The 20,289-nt window shown below is 46.5% G+C and overlaps 1 protein-coding gene across 7 annotated transcripts in view; it reads right to left on the minus strand.

The window, feature by feature from the left end:
• Window positions 1–333: 333 nt before the first annotated feature.
• The window catches only part of hspg2 (heparan sulfate proteoglycan 2), a 556,383-nt gene continuing 536,427 nt past the window's right edge, over window positions 334–20,289 (minus strand). For all 7 annotated transcript variants that reach the window (XM_069919165.1, XM_069919159.1, XM_069919161.1 and 4 more), the window contains 6 exons: window positions 19,798–19,873; window positions 16,679–16,757; window positions 14,195–14,265; window positions 10,811–10,894; window positions 8,972–9,075; window positions 334–6,723 (listed from right to left, as the gene is read on the minus strand). In XM_069919165.1, coding sequence (XP_069775266.1) covers window positions 6,551–6,723; window positions 8,972–9,075; window positions 10,811–10,894; window positions 14,195–14,265; window positions 16,679–16,757; window positions 19,798–19,873 — 587 coding nt within the window. In that variant the 3' untranslated portion in view covers window positions 334–6,550. The remainder of the gene's footprint in view (window positions 6,724–8,971; window positions 9,076–10,810; window positions 10,895–14,194; window positions 14,266–16,678; window positions 16,758–19,797; window positions 19,874–20,289) is intronic.

Genomic DNA, 20,289 nt, shown 5'->3' on the forward strand with positions numbered 1-20,289 from the left:
GCTTATTACACATACCTCGAAGAAGGGCTCAGGCCTGAAACGTCGGTAATATATCTTTACTTCACTGTGAGACCTGCTGAGTTCTTCCAAGACTTCTGTGCTTATATTACAATCACACTGTTTGCAGATTTCTGCGTTTCACTTCCAAGTTACTGAGCCTTTGAGAGTGGAGGAATGGCAACATTCCAATGACATAGACAACTTGCAGAGTGATGTTCCCGGAACAAAGTGATTTCCTTCTCCCGAAGATCTTTGCACGACGGATGCTTGCAGCTTGGAATAAACCCACAATACGCTCAAAAATCAGTATATGTAACAGAATTTCAGCTCCCGTGAATTAAAAAGCTTTTTATTGTTTAAATAAAATGCATTGAACATAGACAGCAATTGGTAGGTCCAAGGAACCTACTTCAGCACCAGTTGGCATTTTTGATACATGATTGCCAGGACTATTTTAAAGAAATCTTAAAACAGTTCTGATTTGGTAAACACAATATCCACTGGAACGCGATTTCAGTTCCATTTCACACCAGGCCATGCCACCCAGATTGTTTCAACCCCTCTGTGACAGCTGTGCTATGCTTTATGCCTGCTATATTTTTTTCCTGATGTCATGGAAAAATGCCATTCTCAAGAAAGAATTGAACACAGTTTCCTCAATCCTATTTTTCATTGGACCCCGAGTAAATCTGCAGGAGCACTGTTCTGGGGCTTTTCTGTTGATATAAAGCCCTTGGATGCATTGATTTCTGAACATTTTTAAACAGACAAGTAAATGAGTCTTGGTAAAATGACACATCTTAGACCACTATCTGACAGTTGACGCATGTCATACCTGTTAGCACCGTATACTGATCTTGGGTTCTCTTGTCACAGTGACTGAGGTAGGAGTTTCTTTTTTAAAAAAATACAACGGTCCAAAAATAATGAGCGGTGATCTGGGAAATATCGAGATGAAAGCTGAGGGTTACTGATTATTTTGGAATGAGCCACATACTCAGCAGTTTGGTAGGCCCAACATTGGAATCGCTTCTTGCGAAATGAAACCAAAACAAATAGAATTGTGCTGAAGAAAAATCAATGAGGTTGGAGCAAATCAAACAACTAAATCAGCGGCCACTGCAGCTAAACACAGAACTAGGGTTCTGATGATGCTCTGCTCGGTTTTAAATCTACTTCAGTCACAGAACTGCCTGCTCTGTTACGATCTGGAGCACCATTGGTGATTCACTTAATCCATTCGAAAGAAAGATAAACTCTTTAAAATTCTATTCTTTCCCTGCACACATCTTTTACTGAGCTAGGTTCACTCTAACCTGCTTTTTAACAGTGTGAAAGAAAGCAGTGACATGGGGAGGGTACAGTGGTGGAGATGATCTACTGCTTCACACCTCCGGAGACCTGGGTTCAGTTCTGTCCTCTGCTGATGTCCAAGTCAGGTTCACATGTTCTCCTCCTGTATCCAGGTGGGTTTCCTCTCACATCCCCCAATAAGGTGTGGGTTACTAGGTCACTGTAAATCACCTCTTGTGTATGGGGTGCATGGCCGAATCATGGGGAATGTGGACAGAAGAGGTTTCAGGGGAATGGGGTTGCACTCTCAAGGCAGGAGGTAGGTGTTGGACCACATAGGGGAGCTGGTGGGTGTAGGCGATCGTCTCTGTATTTGAACAGGGAGGCTCTCATTTGGAAAGGTTTTGAGGTCACGGGAGAAGACGTTGCAGTTTCACAACCATGGTATCCCTACCTCACGGCACCTGTTCATGGGGTGTCGAGGCAGAGATGGGTGCAAGGATCAAAGCACACAGTGATGGAAGAGCAGGCGAACTTGGCTTGGAAGGATCACATCAAGACAATGAAGGAAGACAGTAGTGTTTAAGAGGATTCTAAATGAAATTTTTATAAATTTAAGCATACAGCACAGTAACAGGCCTTTCCGGCCCACAAACCCGTTCCCCACATATGCATCAAATAACCTACTTATGCTTTTGAATGGAGGAATTAAAACTGGAGCACCCGGAGGAAACCCACGCAGACATGGGGAGAATGTGCAAACTCCTTACAGACAGCATCGGATTCAAACCCATGTCACTGGTGCTGTAACAGTGTTGGGTTAAGTGCTACACTGGGAAGAGAGGGATTTGGATCGTGTACAAATGGTAAGGTTTGAGCATTAATTGGACATCATGTCTAGCACAGACACACAGACCTGCTTCAGTTCTGTTCCATAATATGTTGGGTCATAATTTTATGAAAATACAAATATATACAATCTGTCCAATTTTAACAAATATATTTTCTCAAATCTCTCTTTGAATAGGTCTGATCATTTATTTCTCCACCGAAAGGCTGACAATTTTGAGGCCGGATGCTCTCTTAGTTGGGACATCCCTTGTAATTAGAATCCAGCACAGGTAAGCTTTCAAACAGCCATTTTCTGCCCTTCCACCCACGTCCTCCTTGCCTGTTGGCCTGGGCTCTACCCCCCTGCCCCTTCTGCGCTCCACCCCCTGCCCCTTCTGCACTCCTCTCCCAACCATTTTATTCAAGCACCTGCCTGCTTGCTGCTCACACCTTGATGAAGGGCTCAGGCCTGAAATGCTGGTTATATACCTTTGCGTGGTCTGCTGAGTTTCTCCAGCACATTTATGTATGGCACAGCGCCTGCAATCTTTCCTGTTTAACTTGCACACAACTCAGTCTGTATTTTACCTCACTTTCTTCCAACATTGAAGGAACAGCCATCAGTAAGGAGCACAGAAACAATGCTTACCGAGAGTGCACAGGCCATCATACACCCAACTGCACTAAAATTCAGTAACCTTCCTTTCAGTAAGGTGAGGGAACAGGTTTGAATCGACACCTCTCAGTCTGTGTTAATTAGCCACTCTGCAACAGGCCCTGCCTTAGCTGGAAGAAATTAAAAATATATTTTGCAACTGGATCTCCAGTTTTCACTGTGCCCGCAATGATATCTCTATTTTACCAAATTCATCCTGTCAGAAGTTAAAAAAAAGTCCCCAACCATGGAGATCACTTTGTTCAACATTGTAAGTATTAAAAAAGATCAGCTCGATAATAATTCAGTCAGATCCTCGCTTCTTATTTCCCAGGACATTGTCCAAATGGACTACAGTTTTGTGTAACAATCTTCATTGCAAGGCCTTTATTCTTCATATAAAAAAATACTGTATATCCTTCAAATTTCTTTAGTGGGTTAATACAATGTGGGTATGGCTAATCAGGTTGTCAGAAGAGCTCATTGGTTCTGCCAGTGAATGCATTGGAAGGCGATGAATGCTGCCATTTCCACACAAAGAATCAATCTGCTTCCAAATCGCAGGCTTCGATCGGCCTCATTCACATTTTCCCCTCATTGACATTCTGTTACTAAGGCTGACAGCAGGCACCACACACAATATATTAGCTCATCGGTTGCAGTCAGCTTTGTTCCAAGTTTGTGGCATTATCACAGTGAGAAAGTACAAAAGTTACTGCATCAGTTTAACTGGGACCAAGCATTGAAAAGAAATGATATTTTTCAACACATCTACAGCACCTTATTGTATCACAGTTACACGATCTCACACCGCTTATCCACCCGGCTGCTTCACTGTGGTTCAAGGAAATCAAATTTCTAAAATATGACTAAACAAAATGCTTAAATTCTCTTGAAGTTGCATTCTAAATCTCCATGCGTCTAGACCCATGGTTCTCAACCTTTATTTTCCACTCCCATTTTAAGTAATCCCTAACTAACCTCAGAGCACAGGATGCCTTAGTAATCTTGTGCCATACGTGTTCTGTGGTTAGTAAGGGATTATTTAAGGTGGTATGTGAGTGGGATAAAAAGATTGCGAGCCACTGGTCTAGACAGATGTTAGTTCCACCCCTCGTGACATGACAAAACAAAATAACAAACAATGGTTTCTCGAAAGATTATCTTGCTGCTTTAATCTGGATCCAGCCAGTGTCAACTGCCAACAACAACAAAAAAAGGTCTCCATTGATCTTTGAAGGGGGGTGGGGGGGGGTTTGACTCGGGGACGTGCTCTTCAGGACCTCTCCTTTTCAAGCCCCGTCCCACCAAGCAGGACCTGACGCATCCAAGAAGGTTGATGGGATCAGAAAATGAAAACAGTCTCCAAGATTCACTTAAAAAAATCCATGGAAGAGGGCCTCATTTTCTAGTCAATCTCATAGTCTGCAGCATTAGTGAAAATGATGTCGTTGAGGGGCGTTCCTCAAATAATCGTTCTACATCAGCATGGAAATTAATCCTTGCACCTTTCTACTGTGAAGCCAGAGGCATCTCACTAATAAAGAATGATGTGAAGCAAAGTGAAGCCATTATAAATTATTCTATCTAACAAGAGTAAGAGTATTAAATTCTTTATGGCCCTCCACACACCTACACACAAAATCAAAGGGTTGTTGCAAATCTTATCGTAACATACATAAATATGTAGCTGAAATACTGACTAATTGAGGAATCAAACATCATTAATACTGCAATTAATGGCAGAGAATGCTTTTGATTAAAAGAAACACATAAAATGATCAAATATTACAATAACATTCGAGGATGCTGTACCTATAATTAAATGACTAGATAAATATGAAGTGCTAACATACGCTGTGTGTGTGGTTGGCCGAAAGAGAGAGGGACAGAGATCTCAGTAGTTCTAAGAAAGCATTGACTATGCAAGAGTGTTCTGCCTTAGTTTTTAAATGAGCTGGCAGTGTCTCGAAAGGTTCACAAGGTGGCTCATTAAGAAATTAGAATTGGAACGCGAATAGCGTTTCATGTTTCAAAATAAAATGTCAATCCTTCGATCAGTTTCAGCACATTCTTGCACATGCTGAATCGGGGATACCAGATACCAGAGGTCACTTGTGATAGTACAGATCTATCACCAATGTACATAGTGTATATAGTTACTGTATCTAGACTGTGCTTACAGCGATTGGCTGAGAGCTAAGCCACGCCTATTGTCTGGGCCTTAAAGGGTTGTGTCCCTAGCCAGGTCGGATCATTCCGGACTGGTCGGCCACCTGTGAAGAGCTCCGGTCTTTTGCTAATAAAAGCCTTGGTTTGGATCAACAAGTCTTTGGTTCTTTCGACGAGCTCTACATCACTATATTGTCTTCTGTCACATAAATGTCAAAACATTACCAACGGTTCAAGGTTTGCTCCTCCAGTCAAGAAGACCTGACCTGAATATAATGGAGACCCTCATTTACAAATCAGAAACACTCAAACCCTTTTTTTTGGGGGAGGGGGAGGTCAGCAGGATTTCTAATTCTAATCAACAAAGCACCACCCCCAAGTAAACAACATAGTTCACGGGGTTCAATTTTGTTGGACTGATTTCAATTAAAAAATACGGAGACATACAGCACAGTAACAGGCCCTTCCGATCTACGAGCCCAATTACACTCATTTGACCTACTAACCAGGTATGTTTTGGGAGAAACTGGAGCATCTGAAGGAAACCCACGTAGGCAAGGAGAGCAGGTCCAAATATAATGACTCCTATTTTTCACCTTGGCCTTACTGGAATTTGGACTTGCAAACTCTGGAAGCAATTTTTTAGTGATTTTTCGTTAAGGTGATGCCATCTTGGTTCCTGTCTAGACCCCTCTAGAGTTCTAATTCTTCACTAATGCTGTTTAAATTTTAAATTTAGACATGCAACACGGTAACAGACCTTTTCGGCCCAAGAGTCCATGCCCCCCAATTACACCCAATTGGGCGGCACGGTGGGAGGAAACCGGAGCCCCCGGAGGAAACTCACGTGGACACAGGGAGAACGTACAAACTCCTTACAGATAGCGCGGGATTCGAACCCCGGTGGCCTTGCGCTGTAACAGCGTGGCGCTAACTGCTACATCTACCGTGGCGTTGTTTCCTTGGAATCCAAACAGCATCGTTTGGTCCTTGTTCCTTGCATTCAGTATCTGTAGACTTTCCTGGTGAACTCCACATTATCCAGGGTCAATTTATAAGATTCGAGGCCAGATTTAAGGGAATGTTGCAGAACTGTTGGTAAGTCAGTGATATAAATGTGTAGGAAATGGCTGCCTAACTGACAGAAGTAAGAAAATTGCTTGTACCAATTCAGATCTTTGCACAAAACCTTCAGGTACGCAACTTGTGAACCTTTTCTTGAAACAAATGAATTGGGTCTTCCTGACTAGAGACAAACCAACTACTGTTGCCTTAAAACCCAGAGACTATGGGTAGCGGAGAGATTCCTAGCTGTTTTGGTTCACCTACATTGCAAACTTCAGTGCCAGAGCCACCTAAATCCATAGGGATCATCAGCCTCGAAGGAAAATGCTGGTGTTCTTGTATGGCTGTTGTAGTACAAAATAAATCAATCTGAGTTGTCAAAACCTTCATTCAACAGAATACACAGATGACATTGCGATTATTTCTTTTTGGTTAAAATGGACTGCATTAAAAAACACAAAACAATCCAATTTAATAGCAGCAAAGCACCTTTCCCCAGAAGTCTCTACTTTGCCTTCAGAGAATCCCGAGTGACTACAACTGACACTGTTCAGCATTCACCCCGCCTTCAGCGTGAACCCACAGGTCAACGGGCTGAACTTGATGTTGTCCGGGTCTTTTATTTACAAGCACCACTCTCCTGATGCAGCCAGTTATTCCAGAGGTGAACTTCCCCCCGGTGAAGTATTTAACTTCTGGAGCTCCACCTGAAGGCAAAAAAGGAAACATTGAATGTGGTCAGAAACACCAGCTTCTGCAGAGCTGTGCAGTGGTGGGACGGGCTAGCAGAAAATCTGGATCCGTGATCATGATGTTACAATGTCACAACTTTAAACACTTGAAAGCTCCCAGGAGAGCTTTGTACCTGTTGTACCTTCACACACACACACACAGGGGCACATACGCAGACACACACAGAGGCATACACACAAGCGTGCAAACACACACTGAGGCAAACACACACAAAAGCATGCAAACACACACAGACATACACAGTCATGCAAACACACACAGGCAAGCACACACACACACACACACACACACACACACACACACACACACACACACACACACACACACACACACACACACACACACACACACACACATACACACAATAAAAACCTCGGTCTGCCAGGGAGGTATGGGAGCAGTGAGTTGGGAGCAATTGTAAAGCTTGGGCCATTGCTGACGAAGGCAGAACTGTCTTTAAGTGGAGCATTTAAAGGACTCTTCTCTACACAGCCATTTCCGGTGTCACACAAGTCAGCTGCTGGAGGACCACCATTGGAAGATGCACTTTGGACAGCCTGAAGCATGCTGGTCTTCCGTGCAAGGAGCTGTCACAAATGGAAGTTGTGGGCAGGCACATTCACAGCTGCAGGACTGCCTGCTGTGGGACGGACTGAAACTCACCGCGGCCACAGCAATGACACCCCTGGGGAATGACCTCGGTATTGTGTCCTGCCACTGCACACAGGAATCCTGGATTCTGTCCAACAACTTCTCAAACCTCTGGCGGACAGTGTGTTTGGGATTGAAAATCGGATACCCTGTTGACATAACATGGTGTAGAGAGTGGTGATGTGCCCTGCTTTGTAGAGCAGGATGTTTTATGGTTGTGCAATGCTGAGCAAGGTGTTAGCCGTCTCCCCTGTGAGCCAAGGAGAATGTGAACCAGATGGTCCGGGAAATGCCATGGTTTAGATTGGATATCAAACTGAGGTCCTGACAGGCTGATATAAATCATATCTTCAAAGAAGTGGCGGCATTGGTGTGGACCCAGGAGAGAAGAGACACAGCGCTACACCCAAGGGTTCAACCACCCAGTCCTAATGCTAACAGCTTCACACCAGCTTTAAACAGCCTGCTAAAGGAGCTGCGGAGGCCCGTGCCCAAGAAAGTGGTGCCTCAGCTTGGCAGTGGTCAGGCTCTGGCGGCAGACTCCGGGGGTGGGGGCCAGCGGACCAGCCACAGGGAGAACATCCCTCGCTGAGAAGGAGAAGCAGAGGAGAGCTATCCTCTAGGGAGGGTGATCGCAGCAGGGGAGCAGCGAGGGCCTCAGCGGCTGGAGGACTCACACAGGCGGCGGGCAACTTGCATTCGGGGGGACCCCCATGGGCTGGGTATCCCGTATCAGAGCCGAGATTCGAGGGCGCTGGAGGGCAAGAAGGGCTTCGGGCACTGAACGCTTCCTGATTGGGTCGGAGGATTGGATCTGGAGCTTGGGTTGCCGATAGATTGAGGCTGCAGGAGCGCTGGAGGCGAATCCATTTACGGGACGCCCTTGAGCATTTCCTTCCCTCGTACTGTAAGGGGACACTAATGGCGAGTATTTTTCTGCCTTACAGCAGAAGGCGATTTTGTGTAATATTACATGACAATAAAGGCAACATGAATCTGAAGCAGTTCAGGAGGGTCTCCCCATGACCTCTCCACCATTATCAAAATGGATCAATGGGACACTTAGCTCATGGCTACTTGTTGGATCCTGTTCACTGCCTGTTATCAACCTTCAAGCTCACAATGATTACACTTCATAAAATAATTAATTAGCTGGAGACAGTAGGAGACATCCAGGTAAAAAGGCAGAATTCTCCTCTCTCTGAATGCAGTGTCCTACGGGACTGGGAAAACAGTTTCCCACAGAGCCAAAGGAAGTGTCTGATCCAGTTACAACCTTCTCTGACAAAAATAAATCAGGTGAAGTGCAGACATTTTAAATTTTAATTAAAAAAAGTGTTAAGAAGATCAACACGGTCGAAGCTGATGAGCCCGTGCCGCCCAATTACACGATGGGAGGAAAGCGAAGCACCTGGAGGAAACCCATGCAGACACAGGGAGAAGGTACAGACTCCTTGCAGACAGCACCGGATTTGAACCCGGGTCACTGGCGCTGTAATAGCGTGGAGCTAACCGCCATGCTAACCGTATACTACACTGAGCTAGACTTACCCAGGTAGATGCTGCCTCTTGTGTTTACCATAACCTTGTCGCCCCTGGACTCTCCCCGCACTATCTCATCGCCGTCCAGTTGGACATATCCTGACTTGCCTTCACTGTGGAGGAAAAGATCAATATAAACCTGGGGTTTAAACAAAAGGTCTTCGACTTGAAACACAGAGATTCCTTCTCGCTTCATGTTTTTGAAGTACTTCCAATATTTTATGTTTTTTAGAATTTCTAATTTCTGCAATAATTTGATTTTCGTTAAGTGAGATTCTAGCCATCTCCTCCACCACCCATCTCAATCCATAGGCTCCACAACAACCTCCAGAATCATTCTGATTCAGGCCATGGGAAATGACTGTAAGACTCAAAATCAGATTTCTGGAGACAACCCGTTATGCGGATTTCAAGCAACCGGCAGCCTCAAGCAAAAAAACTGCGGAAAATAAGTAAGTAAAAAAAAACGGGAAGTTTAAAATTGGTGCGCCTCACTGTTAGTTCACCAATCCTTGCGATATGCAATCTCGAGCAACCAGAAAATTCACTTATCCAGAATTTACCAAGCCCCACAGGTGCCAGATACCAGGGTTTTTTAAATATACTGTAATTAGAACAATCTCTCTGAAGAATGAAGATCGAGCTGAAAAATTACCTCCTGATTTTGTTTTGGGTTTGTTTTTGCTTGTTATTTTTGAGAATTGGGACTGATTTCCAGTCTGAGCAGACCTAATGTACGCTCAAGACCTTCGAGCGAAGGCCTGCTACTCTGGGATAATTTAATTTATACTTTTGCTAAGTATACCCAAGTAGCTGCAGCAAGGAAGAACTTTGGAGCATCTCTACCTTGTACATTCCCATATATATTCCTGTAATAGTCGAGTTTTGGGGACTTATTTTTGGGTCAAATTTGGGGGGATTCACTTTTACACGGCTACTATTTTTGACCACGATAAGTACCTGTGTCATTCAAGGCGCCAGGAGCTTAGACCAGGTGGCGAGTCCACGCTCGGGGAGTCGGGAGCTAGGATGGGCAGGCGGCTGAGATGAGGTCCTGCATTTGGGGCATCAGGAGATCAGATGGGTGAGCAGCCGGTTGGCCGGGGCGAGGATCCGCGGTTGGGAGGCCAGGAGCTCCTGCGGACAGGTGGCCGAGGCGAAGGTTTGAGGTCGGGGCAATGGGAGCTTGGATGGACGGGCGCACAGGGCAAGGATTCACAGTCAAGAAAATCAGATGGGTGGGGGGATGGGGCTGAAAAAAGGGGGGGGGGGCCGCAAGATCAACTGTTACGCGGGATTGACTATTAAAGGAGTATATACGGGTATCTGTGTGACAACAAACTCACATCTTATGTCATGCTCGTGGCTTCCATTTCCATCTTCAGCAAGAGCTATAGAGCTTTACAGAATGGAGACAGGCCCTTTGGCCTGACATCCAAGCCGATAGTGCTGTCTACACTAAGACGGTCCCATTGTCCTGCATTTAGCTCATATCCCGCAAAACCATTCCTGTCCATGCTTCAAGGTACTCCGTGATCTGCTGCGGGGAATATTGTTGATTGGACATTAAACTTCTGAAGTTAAAAACACGCGATGCTGGAGAAACTCAGCAGGCCAAACAGTGTCCTTTATGTAGCAAAGATAAAGATACAAAACTAACGTTTCAGGCCTGAGCCCTTCATCAAGGTGTGGGAAAATATAGTCAGGCCCCTAAATTGGGTATCTGTCTATATGAAGGCCACCGTTTGACCAAATGAGTTTCTCCAGCGTTGTGTGTTTTTACTTCAGTCACGGTGTCTGTATGTTTTACTTTTTAAATTTCTGAAAAGGTGATTTCAATCTTCTTACCGCATAGCGATTATTTTATGCCATTCCCCGTCATTGATGGGATCTTCTGAGAGGATATTGGCTTCGCCACTTCCCAACTGGTAGCTGCGTGCACACAATAAAACAGAGAAGATTACTGACCTGCTTCAACAACTTGTTGGCATTCCATCCCTCCCCATCGCTGAATGCATGTGTACTGGCAGTGGTTTGTACTCGGTCTGGGGATTGGTGGGGACAGATTTGGCTGGGGAGGGGGGCAGGAAACTGCAGGATTGCACAGCTGTGATAAGAGGTTAGAAAAGTAGGACTGAATGTATTGTTCTAGCATTAAGATGGTACAGATTCAAATGGCTGATGGATGGGCCATTCTGTGATAACCCGACCCAAGAAAACACGGGGCTTTCATTATTTGTGTGACAACAATATAAATATGTTCTGGGCCAATATTTTCCCCTGGTTTGATGCACATGAAGCAAAACCAACAATCCTCAGGCATGAAAGTATGAAACAGCAAAAGTCAAATGTGTCACAGATTGGTAACTCAAGTCCCCTTGAAGATCAGAGTGGTTGGCTTTGGAGGGAGCCAGAAGAGATGTGGAGACCTTAAATGGGTTTTTTGCACCTCTATTCACTCAGGAAACAGGTACAGAGTGGTGGGAAGTAAGGAAAACAAGCAGTGATGTCACAGAACCTATAGAGATTAAAGAGTAGCAAGTGCTTGCAGTTTAAAGTGAATACATCCCCAGGGCCTGACAAGATATTCCCTCGGATTTTGAGGAGGCTAGTATAGAAATTGCAGGGGCTCTGGCAGAAATATTTACCATGTCCTTAGTCACAGGTGAGGTGCCGGAGTTGTTCCATTGTTTAAAAAAAGACTCTGAAAGTAACCCTGGAAATTATAGGCCGATGAGATTCACGTCAGTGGTAAGTAAATTAATGGAAGGTGTTCTAAGAGATTGGATATATTATTATTCGGATAGCCAGAAACCAGTTAGGTATGGTCATCATGACTTTGTGCGTGGTAGGTGGTGTTTAACTAATCTTATAGAGTTTTTCAAGGTTACTAGGAAAGTTGATGAAGGAAAGAATATAGATGTGGTCCACATGGACGTTCGACTTTAGTAAGGCCTTTGACAAGGTTCCATATTAGTCAGAAAGGTTCAAATTTTCAGTATTCATGGTGAGGCAGTGAACTGGATTTGACATTGAATTGATGGGAGAAGCCAGAGAATGAGAGTGGATGATTGCCTCTCAGACGTGGTGTACCTCAGGGATTGGTGCTGGGCCCATTGTGGTTTGTCATCTATATCAATGATCTGGATGATAATGTGGTAAATCAGATCAGCAAATCTGCAAATGACACCAAGATTGGAGGAGCAGTGGACAGTGAGGACAGTCGCAGAGGGATCTGGGCCAGCTGGAAAAATGTCAGATGGAATTTAATTCGGACAGGTGTAAGGTGTTGCATTTTGGAAGGACAAATCAGTAAATAGTTTAGAGGGAGGGGTTAGATTAGTAGAGGAGAAATCTTTTTTCTTTCTGTTATTAGAGATAATTAGATAACAATGGGTTTAATTGCGGATTATTATGGATCATATGTCGAAAATACCTTTTGTTATATAAGGGATTTTTAATTGTATCTTATCTATTTTTTATTCAATACTAATTTTGGATAATATGCATATGATACGACCTGCTTTATGTTATTAACAAGAAGGCCATGTACATAGGGTTTTAAACTCAATAAAAATATTTTAAAAAGAAATGTTAGGAGCCGGGAGGTGATGTTGAGACTGTTCAAGCCACTGGTGAGGCCAAGTTTGGAATATTGTGTGCAGTTCTTGTCCCCAAATTATAGGAAGGATATCAATAAGGTAGAGAGGGTGCAGAGAAGATTTACTAAAATGTGGCTTGGATTGCAGTATTTAGAATACAGGGAAAGATTGAGTAGACTGGGTCTTTATTCATTGGAGTGTAGAAGGTTGAGGGGGGATTTGATAGAGTAGATGTGAATTGGCTCTTCCCCTTGAGGGTCGGTGAGATTAGAACAACGGGTCATTAAGTTATATGGTTATATGGTAAATGGTTGGGCTCTGAGGAGTGCAGTGGAACAGAGGGATCTGGGAATACAGATACATCATTCCCTGAAAGTGATGTCACAGGTGGATAGGGTTGTAAAGAGAGCTTTTGGCATATTGGCCTTCATACATCAAAGTATTGAGTACAGGAGTTGGGATGTTGTGGTAAAGTTGTATAAGACATTAGTTATGCCAAATTTGGAGTATTGTGTGCAGTTTTGGTCACCAAACTACAGGAAAGATATCAATAAGAGTGATGGACTACAGAGAAGATTTCTAAGATGTTGTTGGGACTGGATGAAATTGTGTTGTAGACCCTCTGGGTAAAATTGGTCAGGCCCTGACTTCCCTCTGATCAGTTCCAGCCAAACATAATAATCGAGGATGGAAGCATTTTGCAGCTCAAAGGCCTATCTCTGGAAACTGGGGAAGGTGGGGGAGGGGGAAGAAGCTTGGTCACCAAGGAAAAGCAGGAAGAATAAAGAATTGACAAAGATCCTGTGTTTATGTCACATCTCGGTAACGTCTCAAGGCAAGTAAATGTACATAAACAGGAGAGACCACAGGAGCCACACAGAGGGCTGGTGGAACTCATCTGGGCAGGCAGCATCCCTGGAAAGGCAACAGACAGTCAATCTTATGGGCTGTAACCCTTCTTCAGAAAGAACAAGAAATGGGCAGACACCTGTGTGAATGGGGAAGGTGGAAGGTGGAAGAAGAATGCAGGCCGGAGGGGAAGAAATGGAAAAAACATAAGCTAGGAGGTGATAGGAGGAAGAGGCAGACGGCTGAGGAAGGGGCACTCTGATAGGAGGAAGAGGCAGACGGCTGAGGAAGGGGCCCTCTGATAGGAGGAAAGAGGGAAGGGGTGCAGAGCTGGAGGAAGGGTGGGGGTGATGGGCAGGTAGAATATGCAGGGGAGGGGAAAGGAGAAGGAGGAATGGGGCCAGAGAGATGGGGTAAAACAGGATGGGAAGTGTTTTGAGAAATCATGGGGAAGGGCAGGTGACTGGAAATTGGAGGTTGATGTTGATGCCATGGTGTCATTTCTCTAAATTGTGGGTTATGATTGCCCTTTAAAGAATAATTTTGATAAATATTGATCAGCACACTGGAAAGGACACCAAGCAGTTACGTACCACGGGATCCTTTACATCAACCACAGGGCCTTGTTGTACAGTGTCACCCACAGCATCAGCACTGATGGAGCAGTCCTGCCGAGCACCAGCTCCCATGCTAATGCTCAGGGGCACCGAGTTGGGGGGAGAGCTCTGCCTCTACATTCGGCCCATCGAAAGGCCGTGTCCACCCACCCGGTCCCACTCACCTGAAGAGCACGTGTCCGTCCTGGAGCCCGAGGGCAACGTAGTCTTTTCCTTTTCCACTTTCCCCATGTTTCTGTGAACAAAAGGAAACCCATTAACAAGCGAAATGATGGCCCTCTCAGCGACTGGGTGGCAGAGCAGGAGGGCGCAGCCGCATTCACTGGTTGCCTGTCGCTGCTGATTCTCTTCTACCAATCAAGCCCCATCACCCAGGATCCCTCTGACCACAGCTTCAAATGGAAGAGAAACACCAAAAGCTACAAATGCTGGAAGCAAAAGCTCAAAAGCTAGTCAAACAGGGCAGGCACCCGAACAAAATGGTGGGGGTAGGGGCAGGGGGAGAACAGTCCCACAGGCAGGTGGAAAAAGGAGGGAGGGCATACCAGCAAACAAGGGGAGGGGACATGGCTCTGTGAAAGGAGAGGGAAGGGGAGTTGGAAGAGAGAAGACAGAGGGATGGAGAAGAGTGGGAGAATGGGGAGTGGGCGAGCAGGAACCGAAGAAGTCAATGTTAATGCCATCTTGTCGGAGAGGGCCCGGATGGAAAATTAGGTGTTGCTCCTCCAATTTAAGGGTGGCCTTGGTCTGGCAGTGCGTGAGGTCATGGGCAGACATGCCAACATGGGAGTGAGGCCCAGAAATAAAATGGTTGGCCCCTGGGAGATCCCTGTCATTGGTGTGGTCAGAGCGAAGGGGAAGCGATCTCCCAGTCTGTGTCCAGTCGCTCGATGTAGAGAAGGTTGCAACGGGAACACCAGATGACTCCCGCAGATACACAAGTGAAGTGTTTGGGGCCCCGAATAGTGGTGAGGGACGGCAGAATCATGGTCACCCTCCCTGCGGGTCACCTCCTCTGCTTCTCCTTCTCAGTTGGGGGGGGGGGCGTGGGGTGGTGTGATCTGCCCATCGTCTGATGCCATGCTCCAGTCCTCCAATTCCCTTGTGGCTGCCGCCATCTTGGGCACAGACCCGCGGTTGCGGGATCTCAAATAAAACCACCGTCGGGCCTGTGGTAAACTACTGGATGTATATATTTATCTATCTGGGCTCACCCATTGGTCGACTGTACCTTTGGCTCTTCCCACAGGCTCCTGAGTAAAGGTGACTGCCCCTCAGCCACCCCTGCTCAGTTCGGGGCAGTCGACCAGCAGGGTCATTCTACTGTGAATAAAAACCTATCAGTTTTGCTCAACTTCAGTCTTTCAAGTCACTGACGGTGCATCAGAGCTGGCTCCCTCAACAGGCCGTTCAAAGCCCATGCGGGAGCCGACAGCAGTTGACTGGGCGGCTGGATCCCACAGGGAGCGGTGCATCTCCGTTCCCTCACTCCCTGCGGGTCAGCACCAGTGGCAGCCCTGCCACTGCAGTGGCTCCAGCAGCACCCCCAGCTTCGCCATCCTGAGACAATTTACACCATGTCTGATATCTTTACGTGTTTGTGTGACTGTCATGTAGGCCAGTGCTTCCATGCAGAGTTTCATACGGGTGTCCTGATGAACAACCCTGTAATCAGAGGTATGATCTTGTCGAAAGGCACTGAGGCTGGAGGACCATTAAACCAGGATACTGCAGTCTCTCTGCCTGTCTCTGTGTCTCATTTACTCCAGCCTCCCACCCCTTTCCCTCTATTGTCCTATCAGAGAGCTACCCTTAGCTCTCTACCCTCTCCCTGATTACTTTTTGGCTTTTATCTCCTCTCCCCCTCGCTTGTTAGCCTCTGCTCCTCCTCGCCTCTCCTCGCACCTTTGTGTTCAGGCATCTCTACCTGCTTTCTCACATCCCTGATGAAGGCCTCAGGCCTGCAAAGCTGATGACCTTTTACTTCCTGTGGACGCTGCGTGGCCTGCCAGGTTTCTCCAGCATGTTTGTGTGCTGCTTCTCTCTGTTCACCTTGTCCATTCCCCTCCCTCCCTTACCTGGATAGGTCACCCTTCCTCACCTGGCTTCATCTTCCCCTCAAACCCACCTATTATCCATGGCCTCACCCTTCTTATCCTGGCTCCATCAGCCCCTCCTTATCTGCTTTCACTCATCACCTTCCATCCTCTCTCTCCACCTTCCTCCTCCTGCTCCCACTAGCCCATCAACCCCCAGCTCCCCAGTCACTGACTGGCCTCCTCTCGTCCTGCCCTTCTGACATTGACCATCTACCTCCTATGCTCTCAGCCCTGATGCAGGGTCTTCAACCCAAAATGTTGACCATCTATTTACCTCCATAGATGCTGCCTGACCTGAGGAAGGGATCAGGCTCTACAGAGTGGTGATATATCTTTTACCTCCTACGGATGCTGGGTGACCTGCTGAATTTCTCCAGCACTTCTGTGATTTTATTACAATCATGGCATCTGCGGACTTTTGTGTTTCACCAGTGGTTTGGTCATTTGGGATTCAAACTACTACTGTCTTAACACCATCAAAATATAGTAAACCAATGTCTCCACTCAAATGCTTATGTTGACTTGTTAGAACATAATCGAAGCACTTACCACACCCTGCCAGAGCAACAGGCCATTGAGAGTTGTCGTGCGAACTTCCATTTCAATGGTTTCAGGAATGTTTGGAGAACTGTGAACATTCAACCAGAGATTCATTAAATGGAAAGAATTTCTGCAACTTCCTCATGAGCCCCGTGGAGGAGGAAACTCCTTGATCATAAGGTCCCTAGTAAACCGTGGCCATTTAGTGGAGGGCGCCAAGCGCTAGGGTGAAGAGTGTCTCCATTATAATCTGAGCTTTCTGAGCTGCAGGCCATGTGGCCTTGTACAGGATGAGACAAGTGCTCAGCTGAGCTTGGAGGAGCATAGTGAGGGGAAGTGAAAGCTTGTCCAAAAGAGATCTGAAGAGGAAGCTGACTGATCACTGAGGGGTTAAAAACTGTGAGAACCATGTTTAGATTGGAATATTATGAGGAAAAATTTTTAAATTTGCACTTGAGATACAGAAAAGGAACTGTGCCGCCCGAATACACCCATGTAACCTACTAACCCTGTGTGTCCTTGGAATGTGGGAGGAAACCGGAACTCCCAGAGGAAACACACACAGACGCGGGGAGAATGTACAATTTCCTTGGAGACAGCGCCAGATTTTAACCTAGGTCACTGGTGCAGTAACAGTATTGCGTTAACTGCTATGCTAGTTGTGTTACCCATTCTTGGCCAGAATGATGTGAGTAAGGGAGTGGGGGTGGAGAATGGGTTTAGTTGGAATGACCATACATCTGAGACTGGAGTAAGGGATGGACGTGTGCTTGGGGTGTTTTGGAGACACAACGATTCCTCAGTTCTGATGGATCAAAGAGGGTTTTATTTCAAATGGCTCAGACTCTTGAACCTCTGTGTAATTCCCAAATCATTAAGCCATTCCAGCACCACTCTCGGACCTGTCTTCACCACTCCCGGACCTGTCTTCACCACTCCCGGACCTGTCTTCACCACTCCCGGACCAGTCTTCACCACTCCCGGACCTGTCTTCACCACTCCCGGACCTGTCTTCACCACTCCCGGACCTGTCTTCACCACTCCCGGACCTGTCTTCACCACTCCCGGACCTTTCTTCACCACTCCCGGACCTGTCTTCACCACTCCCGGACCTGTCTTCACCACTCCCGGACCTGTCTTCACCACTCCCGGACCTGTCTTCACCACTCCCGGACGTGTCTTCACCACTCCCGGACCCGTCTTCACCACTCCCGGACCCGTCTTCACCACTCCCGGACCCGTCTTCACCACTCCCGGACCCGTCTTCACCACTCCCGGACCTGTCTTCACCACTCCCGGACCTGTCTTCACCACTCCCGGACCTGTCTTCACCACTCCCGGACCTGTCTTCACCACTCCCGGACCTGTCTTCACCACTCCCGGACCAGTCTTCACCACTCCCGGACCTGTCTTCACCACTCCCGGACCTGTCTTCACCACTCCCGGACCTGTCTTCACCACTCCCGGACCTGTCTTCACCACTCCCGGACCTGTCTTCACCACTCCCGGACCTGTCTTCACCACTCCCGGACCTGTCTTCACCACTCCCGGACGTGTCTTCACCACTCCCGGACGTGTCTTCACCACTCCCGGACCTGTCTTCACCACTCCCGGACCTGTCTTCTCTACTGAAATCTCACTATTTTCTTGCATGACCATCAACTGTGAATATTTATCTTTCTTTTAAATAAGTCGGGGTGGAACAGTCTGAGTAATTGTTAGCGCAAACCTGTAACAGCACCAGCGATTGCAGCTCAAGTCTGGCGCTGACCAAAAGGAGTTTGTATGTTCTTCGCATGGGTTTCCTCTAACTGTTCAAAAATGTACTGGGTGTTGTAAGTCAGTTTGGTGGCGCAGCCCCGTGGGCTGAAAGGGCCTGTTACCGTGCTGTATGTCTAAATGTTACATTTTTAAAAAAAAGTGTACAAATATTTCATTCCAAGGGGGATGGGAATATATTTCAATGTATACTATTGTAGTTTATTAAGTTCTGATAGCCCAGTGGTTAGATCACTGTCTTGTAAACCAGGGGTTGTGTGTTGGTTCCTCACTGGGGCCTCATTTCTGTGAGGGACTGGGGCCTCATTTCTGTGAGGGGCTGGACAAAGTGGCAACTTCCTGTCTTCCTTACGGTCGACAAAGTTAAGGAATTTCATGTATGTTACATTCTAAATGTAGAATTATGTGACAAGAATGGAACCTTTTTTACTAAAAGTAATGGTGTGGCTGCAGGAATTAAGAATTTCAGTGCATATGCACACTCTTCTCATGGGTATGACAATAAACTCAGCATCAATTTGCTCATCATAATCATTATATCCAATGAAAAAAGTCAAAATATTGATACCCTTTAAATCCAAACTGAGTTTAAACTCACCCTCCACAGTCACAACGTTACAGAGGTAATTCCACACACCAAGATCACCATGGTCAAACCTTGACCAGGTTTAGGATTCAAAATGTAATTGGAGACCCAGCAGTTGCCCATTGTCCATGTCATGTCCCCATGCATCCTACACCCCCACAATTCCCCATGATCCCACGTCTGTGTCACGCCCCCATGCATCCTACACCCTCACAATTCCCCATGATCCCACATCTGTGTCACGCCCCCATCCATCCTACACCCCCATATCTGTGTCACGCCCCCAAGCATCCTACACCCCTGCAATTCCCCATATCCCACGTCTGTCACGCCCCCATACATCCTACACCCCCACAATTCCCCATGATCCCACGTCTGTCATGCCCCCATGCATCCTACAACCCCACAATTTCCCATGATCCCACGTCTGTGTCATGCCCCCATGCATCCTACACCCCCACAATTTCCCATGATCCCACGTCTGTGTTATGCCCCAATGCATCCTACACCCCTGCAATTCCCCATGAATCCACGTCTGTGTCACACCCCCATGCATTGTACATGCCTACAACTCCCCACGAATCCACGTCTGTGTCACACCTCCACAATTCCCCAGGAACCCACGTCTGCGTCATGTCCTCGTGCATCCTACAGCCCTGCAGTGCCCCGTGCAGCCGCACCTTCAACTGCATCTCCTGTGCAGCCACCCCCCTCCCACCCCCGTTCCCACACACCGACTGCCCCTGCCCTACTTCACCCTTACCTTCGCGGGAACATCTGTTTTGGTAAAACAATATAGCCGCCACTGTGGATGAGAGCTCCATACTGCACAGGAGAATCTGCACACACACAAAAATGAAAGATTACATTAGCGTCGGCCCACATTTCCCCCAGCCCAGACCTTGCTACTAAACTCTGCCTTATCGCATCCTTTACAGTCCACCTGATCTAATAAACCAGCTAACAAAACTGCTTCTGAATGATTATTGTGAGGAGTCGTCCCACTTTACAATCCACCTGATCTAATAAACCAGCTAACAAAATTGCTTCTGAACCATCATTGTGAGGAGTCGTCCCACTTGCTGATCTTCATCTTTGGTTTTCACTTTTCTTTTTGCAAGATGTAAGCTAACCAACTAAACTTGAATGAAACAAAGAGCACAGAGGCAAAAGGCAGCTGCTGTGATAATTCAGGTTATTCCTACATCACCGTCAGTTTCACAGATAACCAGGTGAATTAAACGAACTGCGGTGC

The sequence above is a fragment of the Narcine bancroftii genome, chromosome 2, assembly GCF_036971445.1.
Source record: "Narcine bancroftii isolate sNarBan1 chromosome 2, sNarBan1.hap1, whole genome shotgun sequence".
Taxonomy (NCBI): domain Eukaryota; kingdom Metazoa; phylum Chordata; class Chondrichthyes; order Torpediniformes; family Narcinidae; genus Narcine; species Narcine bancroftii.